This window comes from Rhipicephalus sanguineus, chromosome 1 (genome assembly GCF_013339695.2).
Source record: "Rhipicephalus sanguineus isolate Rsan-2018 chromosome 1, BIME_Rsan_1.4, whole genome shotgun sequence".
In the NCBI taxonomy this organism is placed as follows: domain Eukaryota; kingdom Metazoa; phylum Arthropoda; class Arachnida; order Ixodida; family Ixodidae; genus Rhipicephalus; species Rhipicephalus sanguineus.
The window spans coordinates 167,576,096-167,592,767 of record NC_051176.1 but is presented as its reverse complement, the minus strand read 5'-3'; the positions used below and the strand labels follow the sequence as shown (position 1 = coordinate 167,592,767).

At 48.7% G+C, this 16,672-nt stretch overlaps 1 protein-coding gene across 1 annotated transcript; it reads right to left on the bottom strand.

Moving 5' to 3' along the window:
• Positions 1-10,700: 10,700 nt before the first annotated feature.
• On the bottom strand, positions 10,701-12,029 carry LOC119401898 (telomere attrition and p53 response 1 protein). The gene has a single exon (XM_037668905.2). It carries the CDS (start codon positions 11,718-11,720, stop codon positions 10,932-10,934), a length of 789 nt encoding a protein of 262 aa, XP_037524833.1. The 5' UTR covers positions 11,721-12,029; the 3' UTR covers positions 10,701-10,931.
• Positions 12,030-16,672: the final 4,643 nt, after the last annotated feature.

Here is a 16,672-nt window from a genome sequence, read left to right as displayed (position 1 = left end):
GTGAGTTTTTATTTCTAGAGCGTGCATATTTAGGAAAGCAATTTGTTGTTCTTTATCACTTTTTGATTGACTCGCAATGCAATGGCAGTTTAACTCTCGAAATCGTGAAATAACACGTGTTTCCCCAGTTTTACCTCTTCTTTTCACCCAAAGTCGTTTAGTGTTAAACGCCCAGCTCGTGGCCGATCCCCGCAATCGGTAGAGAGGGAAATGTATCTACAACGATATCTTGTCTCTTTCTCAGTTAATCATTATTAAGCCTTCTTGCTACATTTGCTGTCCTTTTAAAAGTTAACTTCACTTTTCAACAGGACTTAATATATTAGCTGCTGTGAAAGTGTGCTTCTCGTTATCACTCGATCGAAACAGTCCACCTATTCCTTGGCCCCCAGTGGATATGAGTCATGTTCGGTGAACATCGTCATCATCAATACAAGAGCGCAGCCTACGAACTATACCATCAAGGCGGTCAAGCCTCAAGTGCGTCTTCGTTGACTTTTGGCATGAAGAGTACTAATGTCAAGGAGTGTCGTCCAGGCTTCCTCGGTCATGGAGCCATCTACCCTATACCACCGCCGCAAATAAGCACATGCAGTATGCCGTCCGGGAACGACGTCCAGTTTCTTTGGCAGCCTTCAGGGAACACTGCACCGGTAATATTGCACGGTCAGCATTATTGGTTGGTTTCCCACCAGTAATTATTGAATCACGTCGCCATATTATCACTGTCCCCGGTAAATTAAAAATGGCATCGAACAATCATTTTTCTGAGGGAAGACTTCGAGATCGCGCGCAAGTGCAACAAATATGAAGGACATCCGTATCTGTCTCATGAAGGGACCGATACACAACGTTGAAAAATATCTTCGACAAATTTCCCACGCCTTCTGACGAGTCCAACAAAGCGCTGTTCCGCGAACACAGGTGTTGAGGGTATACCATATTGCCAGAGCACCTCGGCAGAAAACTCGCATATTGACCTGTTATACACACCAGGCACGGTCTGTTTTTCCGGCCTCGTGTGTCGGCGTCGGTACCTGACACTACACTTTCCCTGCCTCCCTGCTGCGACAAATGAATGTTGATGCCCACTTGCCGACCTCCGCTTTACCGACGCCAGAGTCATTAGGCATCGCGAAGGACGATAGCATCCTTTGATGAGCTATCAAACTACTATCCCACAGCATTGCTCTCCGGAGGCAAATCATGCTTCTGGGCACATGGTAACAACTACTCGACGTCCGCAGAAGCTGCAAACAGCACGCTTTCAAGTTAGTGTCGCCCATCACCTGACGCGTCTTCACCTGTACATCACGACTGATCAACTTCTTTTCCCACTATGGCACTCGCCCTTGAGACTACAGTGCACCTTACTACAAAGTCAATGATTCCAGTAAGAGCACTTGCAGACAAGGAGGTTTGTCGTGGCGAGCTCCACCATAAATGTGAACTTCCGCGCGGCAGAAAGCGGAGAGTAAAGACAGCGCAAGAACCGCAAATTCACTGCTTCACACGTCAACTGAAACGTCATTGCCTCGCACCGAAAGGCAACGAACGCGCATGCGGCATCATTGCCCGTTCAGAACCGTCGATCTTCCTGCTGGACACGCCGACGAACGTCTCTGAAGCCGTCCCAGAGCAGGGTAATATTAGCTAGACATGCACAAGCTTTCTCCTGTGGTAGGCACAACACAAAGACATCGCCTGAGCTACTGTTGTCTAGCGTGATGTCAACTGCTCCACCGGAAGGCAACTGAAAAAATCACAGCATATCCACGAAGTGAATGATGACGAGTGGGCGAAGCTCCGGGGGTCATTAACGGTGAATCCCCTCGTACACTGCCCACTCTATCATGCAAAGACGTGACAACACGTGTGTACAGTATATACAAAGTTGTTTATTAATCACACTGCGTATATGGTGTTGAGATGTGGGTGGCGTTTTCCTTTCATTATGACCGCCTTATGATCGGTGAAATGTAAAGCCAAAGACCATCAAGGCCACCAAAGCCATCAAGGCGCTCGAAGAACAAGAGGAAGAAGACTTCTCTTTGGCGCGAGCGGCGAGTACTAGCTACAACGGCGCGACAACGGACAAGCCTCGATGCTAAGGAGCTTCGCCTCGAAAAGTCTCCACTACACTCTAAGCCGCAAAGGACGAAAAAGGGTCTGTGGTTCGTCCTTTTGGGGGGTAACTGCACTGCCACAACCATTACTCCCTAAAGGATGAACGATTCGTCCTTTAGGGAGTAACTGCCAGGGGACGAACTGTTAGTCCTCAGTTGTTTTGAGGGACGAAATGTCGGGGTGTAAAAGTTACCCCTTTAGGGAGTAACTGATTTAATGCATGGTAGCTGCGTAGGGACGAACTGTTACCCCTGATGGGACTAACAGTTGCTCCTTCTGGATAAAAAAAAATCAATTTATTAAAATTTCTGGTTGAATTACCGAGAATTTGGAGGTTGATACACGCATTTGACGACATACACAATTAATATACAGAAATAAATTCAGAAGTAAAGTACAGAAAATTCACAACAAACACACAGGATTCGAACTCGTGACCATTGAATCAGCAGTCGCGTACGCTAACCACTATACCACATGCCAGTACGCAGCAGAGTGAATATTACCGGGGCTATGTACAGGCACCGTCTGGAAGCTGCGCGTTCTGCCATGTTAGTCAAAGTAGCAAGATTCCTTATATTAGACTTCAGCCTTCAGTGTTTCGCAAGCAACCATTCGGTGATCACGTTCATGAAATTGTAAAATGCGTTGGATTGATTTTTCTGCGCGCGTGTTTCGAGCGAATTTGTGCGCTTGATGAATGTATGTATATATAAACGGTCTCATGTATGCTCCCGTCGACGTACCAAGTTTGCTCGCTTCTCACTGTACGGAACACGGTTGGTTATATCGTTCAGTGAAAATGTCTGTTTAATGACAAAAAAACGAAAACGTCTAAAGAAACAGCCAAGTTTATTCAACGACTCGTGTCAATTCTGCAGCATCGTGTGTACACATAAATTGAACAACTTTGTTGAATGCAGAAGATAGGATGGCTTCTCTGCATTATAGAAGAGACAATGAAAAGTGCAATGTTTTATCCGAATGGATGCTGTCCAGCCGACGTCAGGAAGTGCAACAGCACCATCGACAGCTGCTGAGAGCGTGTTCATAGCAGCAAGATGTTGAAGACGTTCCTCAGGAGGCGCAACGCTCTCATTCATCGATTTCCTGAAAAAGTAATTGCAGAAGCATTAATATTTCCGGCAGAACTGTTCGTGCACTTGCAGTTACGTCACAAGGCGTCTGTTAGAAATGCTGCATGCGTAAAAATTAGACGAAAACTGCTCTTTCACAAAACCTGTCATATAGTGCAATGGAACAGTTCAGAATGTGTTATGAAGTTCGAAAAACCCGTCCTCGAGTTTAACGTTTCACGCTTTCACAGCGACACGCTAGTGGGCCCACTTATTTATTAATGAAGCTTGCTCTTCATTTGAGAGATAGAAAAGTTAAATGATTCCTAGCATCGCTACAAACGAGCGAAATCGCCGTCGCCGACTGCCCGTGTTGGCGGTGCTAAGCCTTTAGCTAGACATACTATTTTAACAGCCAATCTTCCCAAATGACTTGTTTACATTGCTATAGAAGATATTGTGCGGAGTTTACGTGAATTTTCTTTTAAAAAGGCGCGAATATTTCTGATAAACAACGCTTATTTGGGCAGCACTGAAAACAAAGCTATTTTTGAACAGCTGTACTTGCTACAGCTAATGTTGAGCCTTCACCGAGGTTACCATGTTTCGATGGCCCAACCATCATGCTTGTAATTCTATAGCAGGCGGGGCGCACTCGCGACGCTGTATCGCGCGAGCTCATCAATCATGCGTGTTTTGTTCGCGCAGAACGTGAATGTTAAACAAGCGGTGATCGTTACATATCAACTGCACACAGGTAAAATCACGCGGAGTGATGGCAGTCTTGTTTACACTCACCTCTCAGGCGATGTCCCAGTCGGCGCGTAGCATTTCGATAGGGTAGCACTTCATTCCAGTAGCAGATCACATTTACCACAACGCGAAGATGATTCAGTGCACCACAAGTGACAACAATCGCAACCACGAAACGAGAACACATCCACAACACACCGCAAAACCGCCGAGTCCTAGCTTGCCGTGCATACGACGAGAACACCACGCCGCGCATTGATACAGCTTGGGCGCGAGCACATTTTTTTTTGTGTGTGTGTGAAAGCTTTTTCACATTTGTTTGTTATTATGCCATATGAACGATATTACTTTACTTCTGCCGCAGTTGCCGTAGTTGACAAGACATTTTACACTTAAATAAACTGTTAACAGTTCATTTCTTTAACGGACTCTTTGAATACGCGCATGCTGACCATTCGTTCGAGGTCGCCACTGCGCCGGAAAGTTCCATGGGAGTAAACGTTGCTCCCTGTGGTCTAACAGTTCCTCCCTCACTTTGCACACGGCACCCTCGTCTTGCAGTTAATCCTTGCGGGGACGAACTACCGGTTGCGGGGACGAAATGCAGCACTTACTCCCATTTCGCACCTTTGCGGCTTAGAGTGTAGATTGCCACAATTAATGCCGCCCATCAGAGGTAAAGCTTTAATCAGAGGGGCTGATTGCGTGCCCGACAGCTTACCTACGACGATCCAACTTCCCCGGACTGTCTACAGATGTTGTGTCATGCAGCATGCAAATTTTCATCGTCCGCGCGCCCTCAAAAGTGAGACAGCCCCCGTGCCGCGTTGTAATGCATAGTAACGTTAGCTGCTCGCTCCTGTTTCATTGCAATGTGTATTTATTTATTTATTTATTTATTTATTTATTTATTTATTTATTTTGTTACCCTCAATCGCCGAAGCTTTACAGAGGGGAGTGGGCTACAACATGAAAAATACAAAACAACGAAACAAAACCTGCTATATTATACACGAACAAGACTAAAGCAAATAACATCTCTACTCAATGAAAGGCAACAAAAGTGAAACATAAAAATAAAAAAGTCAGAAAAAGCAAACAGTGAATGTGGTAAAATTATACATTACTAGCAAGAATGCAAAATTAAGAGAAATGACACACACAAAGATTCAAGAATCTGCTGGAAAACGCCGGCATCTTGACACGTGTAGGCATAAAGTAGTAAGGAGGGGGAATAGATCGGATGACTAGGGAGAGCTATCGCCAAGTAGGTGAGCTGATAAAGAATGACGAAAGAGGGAGTGATCAGAGATGGAAACGATGTCACCTGGTAGCTGATTCCAATCGTGTGATGTGACCGGTATGAAGGAGCAAGAAAATGTGTTTGTGTAGCAGAAAGTACCTTTCACCTTGTGTTCGTGGTCAATCCGAGAGGAGTGATATGTGGGAGGCGTAATGAGCTCACTACGCAGTGATGGATGATAGTAGGTCTTATGGAAAAGGCTAAGGCGGAAGTACTTGCGACGTAGTGATAAAGGTGGCAGTGACAAATGGTGCTTCATTGCTGTTGCGCTTGATGTACGGTGATAATCCGACAGAATAAAACGTGCAGCGTTATTTTGAATTAGCTCAAGGTACCTAATCAAGTTTTCGTGGTGAGGGTTCCATGCAGATTGCAGCAGCGTACTCCAATTTCGAGCGCACAAAGGTTTTCTAAAGAAGCATCTTCAGGGAAAGTGGGGCGTTGCTAAAATTTCGACGTATGTATCCCAATGTACGGTTAGCATTGTTTGTGATGACGTTAATATGGGCATTCCATGTTAGATTGAAAGAAATAGTAACGCCTAAGCACCGGTATGACGACACGTGCTCAAGATAAACATCACCCAGTGTGTATGTTGAGGAGTTATTAAACTGGCGGGAGACCGTCATTAGCTTGCATTTGTTGGGATTTAATTCCATAAGCCATTTATCGCACCAATTCCTAATGTTATTTAAGTCTGTCTGCAAGATGTTCTTATCATCATCGGTACGTATTTCTCTGTAAAGCACAGTCGTCGGCATATAAATGAACGGATGAAGAGACGCAGTTAGGTAGAGTATGTAAAATCTCCTAACACCAGCTTGTTTTCTATAGTCCTCTGGCAACCATGTAATCCGGAACTCTTACCACTGGCATTCTCATCGCAATAAACATCACTCTTTCGAAAACGAACAACGATGGCGTGTGGCGTCTCTTTCGTCTCCCAATAGTTTCATTATTTTGGGTAATTAATATATATTAAAAACAGCAGTGGTCCCAAAACTGAGCCCTGTGGTACACCCGATGTTACGCTTATTTCCGGCGAGTCATGACCGTTAACAGTGACGTACTGAAGACGGTTTGTTAGAAAGTAGTCGAGCCATGCCAGTACATTCTAGTCAAGGTTGAGAGAGGAGAGCTTATGCATTAGTAAAGCGTGATTGACTTTTTCAAATGCTTTTGCAAAATCCAGGAAAATGCAGTCAATTCGAGATTGTTTATCAAGAATGGTGTGCAGGTGATGAGTGAAAAGAAGCAACTGGGTTTCACAGGAAAACGTACGCCTAAAACCGTGTTGGGCCGATGTAAAAAATGAATTTGATTCTAAAAATTTTGCAATATGTGAGTGCAGTACATGTTCCATTAGTTTACACGGAATGCTCGTTAGTGAAATGGGCCGATAGTTAAGAGCGGAGTGTTTATTACCAGACTTGTGTATCGGCACAACCTTACCGACCTTCCAGTCCAGCGGCAAGGTTGCTTAGTCAAGTGACTGCTGGAAAATCTTGCACAAGAGAGACGAATATGCGCTTGTTTGTTTGAGAAACTTTGAGTTGATATTGTCAGTCCCACATGATGAGGATGTTTTTAAGGTGTCAACTAACTTCGCAATTCCCGCAGAATCAAAAGTGATAGGAAACATTGAGCAGTAGTCACGGCACACAACTGCGTCAACAGGTGCAGCAGTGTTTCCCGAGAATACTACGCTCTTTAGAGCATCTTTAAAAGCATTACATTTTCATTCCAATGCTTCACCGCATCGTCTTTACTCAGTGTATGGTGCTCACTTTGTCAGGAAACTGCACTGAACTCGTCTTGCCATCGAAACCTCCTTGGTGCTCACACTAGGCATTGAAAATTCAATAGAAACTGCCTACTGCGTTATATAAATCGCGAGAAGCTGCTTAGCAGAACGGTCCGCCTGCTGCCAAAATACGCGTGCGCAGGTCACGAAACGAATTAATCATAATATTTACAGCCCTTCTATATATAAAAATTACACATCATCTCCCCCTACGGGCAACAATGATGGGATGCGAAAGCATCGCGGGGGGTGCGCATCGAGTTTCCGTTTCTCTTATGTGACTTACGAGACGGTGGTTGTCGAGGCGTTTGAATTACCGCTTGCCGACGCTGACGTTTACGTTCGGCTTCCCAAGCCTTCCTCTTCTCCGCGGCGGTGGCGCTTCCGCTGCAACTAGCGCCGACGTTGACGTTGCTCATGGCGTTTCGCACGCCGTTGCACAGAGAGAGAATGACGGAAGCACAGCGAACGCGCGCTTTCGCAGCCTCGCAGCTTCAAGATTCGCTTGCCGGCGTTGCCGTTTACGTTCAGCTTCGGGAGCGTCCATAGCGCCATTGCGAAGGAGAGTGCAACGGGAGCGAGCGCACGCCGCATTATATACGAGCGCACAGCTGTGGCGGAGAGAGAGAAACGGAAGAGGAGAAAAGAAGCGGAGGCAGCGCTCACGCCACCTCCTCCCACCTCCTGACGCTCACGCGAGGAGAGGGGGCAGAGTTGGCGCATGCGCAGTATGGGTACGGACGCCGCAGAACGGACACTACCCCGAGCATAAGATGATCTAAAAAAATCGCAGCATATCCACGAAGTGACTGATGATGAAGGAGCTTGATCCAGAGGTTAAATCCGGTAAACAGCGAACCCTCTGTACATCTGCTCAATCATCATCATATAAAGAAGTGACACGACAGTTGTTGTGCTGTGATTGTATATACACGTTATATACACAATGTTTATAATTTACATATCGATGCACTATATACACAAATTTATATATTGATGCAGTGTATACATTTTGTTCAAGAGCTTATTTACGGATCAGATAAGCTCGGGGGAACGTTTTCCTTTTAGTATAAAGGCTTCTTCTGCTTCGCGGGCTCTCAGAGCGGGGTCAGCTTGTCTTCGCGCCCGCTTCGCTGCGGCCTCGCGGGCTCGTGCCGCCTCCAGGCCGGCTTGTCGACGAGCCCGTTAAGCTTCGGCATCGCGAGCCCTTGCTGCTGCCGCCTCCTCGGTGCTGGTAGTGGCTTGTGCTTGCTGTCGGCGCTGGCATCTCTCTTCGGCTTCGCGAGCTCTCACCGCAAGGTCTTGGCGGTGAGCCCGCACTGCTGCTGCATTGCGAGCCCTCCGCGCTGCTGCCTTGGCTTCTTCGGCTTCTTCTTCTTCTTCTCGGCGTGCTCCGCCGAGAGCGGAGCGCGCGCCCTTGAATCGTGCACTTGAGCGCGTGCTCTGCTCTGAGAGAACTAGCGTACACGGCAGGAGGGACAAGAGACAACCCCCCAGCAAAAGGAGCAAGCTCCCAAAAGTCCTTATTTCAGAGAGAGTACAAACTCTACGGCCTCTGCAGATTACGCACCTGACATGCGGTATATTAACACATCTTGCAACTCGTAAGGCCGCTCGAACAGCTATCCTATAGGAAATAACTGTTGGGGCTTAACGTCCCAAAACCACGATATGGTTATGAGAGACGCCGTAGTGGAGGGCTCCGGAAATTTCGACCACCTGGGGTTTTTTAACTAAATCTAAGTACACGGGCCTTTAGCATTTTTGCCTCCATCGAAAATGCGGCCGTCGCGGCCGGGATTCGATCCCGCGACCTTCATGAATTCGGGCCAGCAGTCGAGCACCATAACCACTAGACCACCATGGCGAGTTATACTAAAGGAAATGCGGTACAAAACAATGCTAACGAAACAACTTACCCTATTCAATGAGCCCGACTACCTTACGAAACATACACCTGCTTTACGAACACACAATAAACCTAACAGTAATTAACTACTTAAATACTAATAAAAGTTTCATGATACAATGTACGCGGCAATCTGACCAGTCATCGTACTACAAATGAAATCACTGTAAAATAGGCGCCTACAAGCGCCACATTCGTAGCAGTCGATAAACCTATTTGGACCAGTTTCGCCTTGAACATTTGAACTCTGCCTGGCACCTGCATGGTATAGTAGATACTACACACGTTATAGACGCTACATACGATACTACACACAATGAAGATATGAACTAAATAAACCTTAAACCAGTATACGTAAAGAAGTTCGAAGCCATAATAAACAAAAGCAACGAAGCTGGCCTGAGGTACACAAGTCACTGCCAACACGGAACTGATGACAGATGCGTGACATCACAGCAGAAGAGCTAATCACAACAGAATGTAGAAGACAGGAACTCGCCGACTCGCATTCCAACTTGCGGAATATAGTAGACGTACACTACGCTGCTTAATTATGGATCCGCTCACGGCCCTTTGCATGTCTCGAGACACCTGGGAAGATGCCTCCCCCCCTCCCTCCGCACCCCCCACCCCGTCCCCGGTGTAAGGACTCCATCAGAGTGACCCTGTTACCAAAACGCCTTCGCCCTGAACACAAGACCTGCTGACGCGAACGAGTGGGTATTTCGAAATATAGAGCAGATTCGATATAACAAGTAGGTATCGCTGGCCCCCTCTCTGTACCCAGTCTAGACTGAAAGAGGCTCAGCTACGAGAAAGCTGCACGAAACAGCGTCTGTCATATAAGACGTCTCCACTTATAGTAAGTACAGTACTTACGGTATCACAGATTTCGTAAGACAGAATATCTGCCTTAATAGGACATAAACTACGCAAAGCAATGCCTAAACGAGCAGCTGCAAATTCTCTAGGTTTCTGGTCATGCAGAACTGTGGGGAGTGAACGAACTAGCTCAGGTGTTATTCCACGCTCGCGACTTCCGCTTATCAACCAGGCTCGGTTGCGTATCAAATCTTCCAGCATCCTAATTGTGCAATGAAGAGCGCTGAAAATTCAATAAACTCTGCCAAAGCCTTACTCGAGAAAAGGCCACGCTAATAAGCTAAACTCACGCCAACACACGAATCTCGTCACCGCTGGCAATTTTTTCTTAACTCTGCACACACAGCCGAGGCCCAAACAATACGAGCCCTCGTTGACTGACCGCGGGGTGCCGAAAGGAACGAATCTCGCAGCGTGTAGCTTGGACCTTTGGCAAGCGGTCAGCGGTTGCAGGAACAAGTGACATCTAGTCCGGCTTACACTAGCCTCTGTCAGCAGCTCACCGAGTCTCCGTCGCGACTCCCTTCTGCCGAATGTTTTATAGTGCAGGCTCCTGTCAATGAGACAACGACGCGCACGCGACGCGGAAGCCCTTGGCGAGGCACGCACTCTCCATCGCAACTGTATGCAGTCCGCAGCGAGCACTACGAACTGCCGAGCAGCTTGCAACAAGTCGGAGTCCACTCTGAGTTCCTGTTTACAGCCGTCTGCATGATTTCCCGCGCTTCTAGAAAGTCACCGCAAACTCTTGCGATGGCGGGGGCTGTACGGAACAAAATGCCGCTTTTACAAGAACTCTTAAGTGACGCCACCACACACCACTTTCGTCGAAGATAAACCCCCACCTCTGCGACCATCCGCCATCGCGTCTGACATCTCCTCCAACCTCTCGGGCTTGCGGCAGACGACAACAAGAGACGCTTCCATGAAGTGTTTCCTCACTTTCTTTCCTTGGCTACTCACTTCCCACAACTGCCGCGTTCGGTCTGAGCAGGCGGGCGAGGTGAAGCCTTCGACGACACACGGCGACGGTGGGGAATTACTATTATCTCGGCGGCACGGCGGGGTAACGAGGACTCAGATGAGGCGTGGCCGTTTGGGCGTCGGAGAGTCCATTACGACATCTTCGGGAGTCGCGTTTTCCGGAGCAGTCCTCTTGCGTGGCTCAAATTGACGAGCGAATTCCTCAGCGGTGAAGCTGCTCAGGCTGGCCGCACTGCAGAATTCGGGCGGCGACACGCTGTCTCCGCTGTGGCCTCGGCCTGAACCCAGAGCTGACGACATGGCTAGTGCCCCACAGAATGTGTCCAGGTTAACGTCGTCGGGGTCCCCCGAACCCACGACGGTCGAACACTCCCCAGTGGCGGCAAGGTTCAGCATCGATGACGGCGGCGCTGTGACCGCCACAAGGGGCTCGAGGGACTGACGTGGCCGGGGCGAAGTCCAGCCATGGTAGTGGTGGTGCGGCGTCTTTCCGCACAGGAAGGAGAGCAGGTCCTCGCGCCGAATGTGGCGCTTGCGCTTCCTGACCCAGGCCAGGATGTCCTTGATGCAACGCTGATAGCCCGATTGGAAGTCCAGCTCGCTCACCCGCCGCTGGGTCTCCAGGCACTCTCTGTAGAGATCAGTGACGCTCGAAGCGGCGTTCTGAAAAGGGGCCCACAGCGACACTTCATGATGGCGATCTTTGTACAGCTGGGCTACGCAGGTAGCCGAACTCTGAAAGAGGAGCCACAGCTTTTGTGAAGATCTGTCACGTTCGTTCTGAATCTGGCCCTCCAAATCGGGAGCCCGTTCGAGTTCCTCGATGCACTGTCTCTCCCAATTGGTAATCCGCGAGTCGAACTCGTCGTCTCGTTCACCCATACTTCTGTTGTCGTTTGGTGAGCTTCACCACCGTCGGAGGCTGCAGCCACGGCGATGAAGCTGCAACAACAAAAGCTGCAACGATGAAGCTACAACGATGAAGCTGCAGCCACGGCGGTGGCGCGTAGCAACCCGTTGCGGCGCTGCTATCTGTCGCAGCCCCACAGCCCCACAGACAAGGAAGACAAAGCGAGCCCGGGATATCAGCGAGCTGGTACCCATTCTTGTTTTCCTGGTGTTTCACTTTGCACAATTTGCGTCTCCTCTTCGAATAAGTGTTTCTTTCTTACGCTAACTCTTGCTGTCAGATCCTTGGCTCATCACCGTTAGCAAGCTGTTACGCGCTGGATCACATCACCATCGGCAGCAGATAACAGCAGCAGCGGCGGCGGCAGAAGGCCGGATGGTCGACAAACTGGGGCATTTCCTTCTCTTTTGTCTTTCCGATCATCCGATTTTTACGGTTTTTTTTTTTCTGGACCTTACATTTCTCAATAGCCTGATGTTTTGCGCCACATTACATGGATAGCAAGAGCGTTGTACAAGCAGAAAAGTTGCGCCGGCGCCGCCGCTACTCGCTCGGCGGTCGGCACACTAGTAAGTATATTCTAGGCATTATACCATTACCGTTTCCAATGGGAGACGCTGCCACCGACGGTGATGCCTTCCGCCGGACGCCACCAGACGGTGACACTCTTAGGGACCATGCTAACCGAGAGCGGCGCATCAAGCCAAGCGCGCGCGTTGCACGCGCGTCGCTCAATTGCGCTTCGGATGCCCGTTCGTACAAGCGCAGTCGGTTGTGATCACGGAGTTCAGAAATGTTCCGTTGCGGTAAACTTGTGGGGCGTTGTCGCTTTCGAGTCAGTAGCTTATGGTGTCTCCGCATGTCATTGCTAGTTTCTTTTCTGTGCGCGCGCTTCGCACTTGTTTCTGTTGACAGAACCGCGATGTGGTCGCAGAAAACGAGGCGTAAAGACAGCACCTGTTTTGTCCCATATTGTACGAGTGGCTACAGCTCAAACAACGAGCGGGTCTCATTATTCAGCGCTCCTGTGGACACAGAAATTTAATTAAGTTTAGCCGAGTGGGAGAATAATATAAAGAGCACAAATCAAAGACTAACTCCGGCGGCTGCCGTTTGTGAGAAACATTTCAATAATTGCTACACTGAGCGTCGTTAGGTGATTACATAGATAATTAGTAAAATATGTGTCGTTAGGTGATTAAATAGAAGATTAGTAAAATATGTGTCATTTGCTGATTAAATGTATAATTAGTAAAATATGTGTCCTTAGGTAAATATCATTAGTAAATGATCATTAGTAAATGTATGGTAATTATATAGCTACAAACTGCCGTGAATTTAGCATTTGTCGTCATGTGTCGCATATAATAGCATTTTTCGAAGAAACAGCTGGTATCGCGCAGCGTATTAATGATAACTGTGCGTACGATCACTTGTTAGTGCTACGAAATCACATTCCTTCGATTACGCTTTGCACCCCAACCAACGTTCCGCAGCGCAAAAGTGGCTGAGACAGCCGTCGGCATCTCTCACAGGCGCGCGCGCCTCGGCTAGAGACGCCGCTCGGCATAGCATGCAACTTTTTAGATTACTTAAAAATAATCTAAAAACGTTGCCTCTCAGCATGGTCCCTAGACATGTGCGCCGGACCCAAAATCACCGGCGGCGGCGCGCCGGTGTTTCCACTTAGAGGTGTGCACGTGCTCCGGGTAGCCCGAAAGCCCGAGCCCGACCCGGCCCGCGGGCCGTGCTCGGGCGGGCCGACGTATTTTCACCTCGGGCCCGGGCCGGGCTCGGGCTACTTGGAGTTTTATCGGGCCGGGCTCGGGCCCGGCGCAAAGCCCGACTCAAGCCCGAAATATAGAGAATGAACGGGAATTGTTTTCCAGCGCGCATGCAGCGCCTTTTCCGCGACCGCCCTTTACCGCTTTTCCTTTCCATTCGCTGCTTTAAACGAAAGGGGAGCAGGTAAAGCACTGCCTGTGTTGCACTCCGACAAACAGAGAAGTAACCCCACCTGAGCTAGTGACGGCGCCACGCGACTGTTCGCATTAGATATGAGTGAAAATGCACGCGACAGCGACCCGACGTAGATCGCCTTCGTGCAAGCTGACGCTTGCATGGGCACATCCCATACACGTGACGACCTTAGCGAGCGAACTCCATTGTTGCTGGCATGAGGCCGTCTACTTGTAATTTGTAATCTGTGCAATAGAGACTGTTCGTCGTGTGTCGCTTGATCATATTTGATATGCTCAATAAAATGCCAAATTACCGGAAAACGATGTTTTGTTTTCGCAGCGAACCTTCAAAAAGCCGGGCAGGGCCGGGCCGGGCCCGAAATTGTGTTTTTGTACGTCGGGCCGGGCCGGGCGGGCTCGCAGCCCTTTGCCGTCGGGCTCGGACGGGCCTTCGACAAAGTCAGCGGGCCCGGGCCGGGCTCGGGCTCGGAAATACGGCCCGTGCACAGCTCTAGTTTCCACCTCCGGCGGCGGCGCGTGAACGGCGCGGGGGGGGGGGGGGGGGGGGGGGGTAGGCGGAGGAGTGAATGCGATAAGTACACGCCGTAATGTTACATGAACGACGGCTAGCAGCTAATTCTTTTGGCTCCAATCTCACTTAACTCTACAAAACGCTGGTGTATGTCAATACGGCCGCGCCCGGGAGAGAAGCGGTTTTCGGTCAGTTTGTCGTATCAGTGGTCCGAGCGCAGTCTGTTATCTCTGCATGCGCGGTCACAAACGCACAAAATCGTGCGAAATCAGTTAATCGTGCACGATAGTCGTGCGGGATAAGCAAGAGCGGGTGGGCGGCTGCATAGCAAAGCAGTATGGGAGACAATTCACAACTGTTATTTCTCGTATATGGACCAGTCGAGGGTATGTACCCTCATGATGTCACGTGAATCACTGTTCTGGCATCACGAAGTGCACCAAAAGACAATAAACGCCAAGAGAGAATAACGCGCTCATTGTTTTTGTTTTTTGTTGTATTTTCAGAGGCTCTTAGGGGGCCCTTTATAAAAACAGGGCATGCAAACACGGACACAGGAGAGTAGTCAAGACACCAGAAACGCCGCTAACAACTGAAAAATCACACAGCGGCGGAAACGAAGGTACACACATATTTATCTGCGCATTCCCACGTAAGAGGCCATATCTATAAATCAAGTGCGGGTAGTGGTCTACGTGAAGAGATAGCTGTTCCCTCTCTCGACTTTTCTCTTATGCCCGTGTTTCCACGTCATGTCTTCTTAACATGAATACATACCAACTAGCTCAGCTAATATTCTAAGTTTGCCACTCTCTTTACTTCTGTATTTATTTATCGATTTACTCGAGTAAGAATGAAATGAAAAACTGTACTAACGTACCGAGATATATATATTACTTATCTATTTTATTTATTTATGCACAGTGTACTAGGTCCAAGACTCCAAGAATATGCTAACCGTGCAGCGAGTTGGGTCGTCGCCCTTTAAGGCTGGAGGACGCGGCAGCGTTGAGGTCAGGCAATAGTCGTGATATTTTTGGAGAAGAAAAAGATACTACAACTTCTGGGGAGCTATTCTCGATGCGTTCATCCAAAGGAGATGTCCACAGTCCATTTCGGCAGAGCGCATTCAGTGATTCGAAAAAGCGGTGAGCCGTGATGTCACCTCGCTTTTGACCACGTCGCCGCACCGAACCTGCCATGGCACATTCCTAGCGTAAGAAGAGAGTGGACGAAATGCACAGAAACCGGAACTTTTCAAGTCTGAATTTGCATATGAATGTGTCCCAGGTGTTTGAGAACGATGCAGGGAATGCGTACCGACCTTACAACTGCGTTAGACGAGCGGCCGCATTAAACCTAAATCGATGGCTAACACAATCAAAAGACATGTGTACCGAAAATCGGATCTCTGAGGGCTGCGTTCGTTGCATTGAAGCGCATTCCGTCCCTACAATTTGTGTCGAGAGTGTTTGAAAGCTTTGTGATGTCATGATGGCGCTGCAGTACAAGAACCGGAAACAGGGGGCGCGCTTCTCGCCGAGCTCCCGCTATTCAGCGGCCGCTGAAATGGACAGTTCATTACATGGACACATCGAGAAGAGCTCCTCAGGCGAAGTGCTGTATTTTATTTCCAGATTCCCCATTCGAATTAAAAGAAAACACTAACGGCGGCGCGCCGCAATTATTTCGCGACGGCGGCGTGATCTCCCTTGGGACTTCGGCGGCGGCGCGGCGCGGCGGCGCACGCCTCCCGCAGCGATCGAGCGGCAGCAGGACGCTCGGACGCGGCTTCGTTTCACATGCACCGCTTTTGCGCGGCGCGCGCCTCTGCGATGCGCAGTGATGGTTGCAGGAAGCGCCCGTTATCCGCGGGTTTCCTTTCTCCGGGCTTGCTTGATTTGGTGCGCTTGGGTTGCAAGTTTCACGAGCCTTCTACTTCGGTGATCGATTTTCACGCGCCTAAACTTTGAATAATGAAAATGTGCAGTGTATCAGAGTGCAATTAAACAACTTCAGTAGTCACGTTTATTTCTGTTCCAGCTTTCTTTTTTTACCACGCAAGTCATGTTGCACGCCCATACACTTGGCCATGGAAAAGCAAAAGAAAGAATTTGTTTTTGGGGTTTTAAGCTTTCACAGGGCTTTCGGTGGCTTTTGCTCTCTAATGCCGCAAGGCGTTGGTGCGCCGTATGGGCCGGCAACCGGATGCAAGCGGCCCAGTCGACGACATTGTGAGTTTGTGAAGGAGCTCGTCTCTTTTTTTTTTTTTTTTTTTGCCTATTGACATTCTGCAGTAAAGAGGCGGCGGCATTTGTCGTCTTCGGGGTACGTGACCACTAAAAAAAAAGAAAAGGAAATCAGTAAACTATTCGAACGTGCTGCACCAGAGTAGTAAAAAAAAAAACTGAAACATCTGCTGCGAACAAGT

What these genes read in the sequence shown, in the direction of transcription:
- LOC119401898 (XM_037668905.2), bottom strand. Translation starts at nt 11,720, where the DNA reads ATGGGTGAACGAGACGACGAGTTCGACTCGCGGATTACCAATTGGGAG.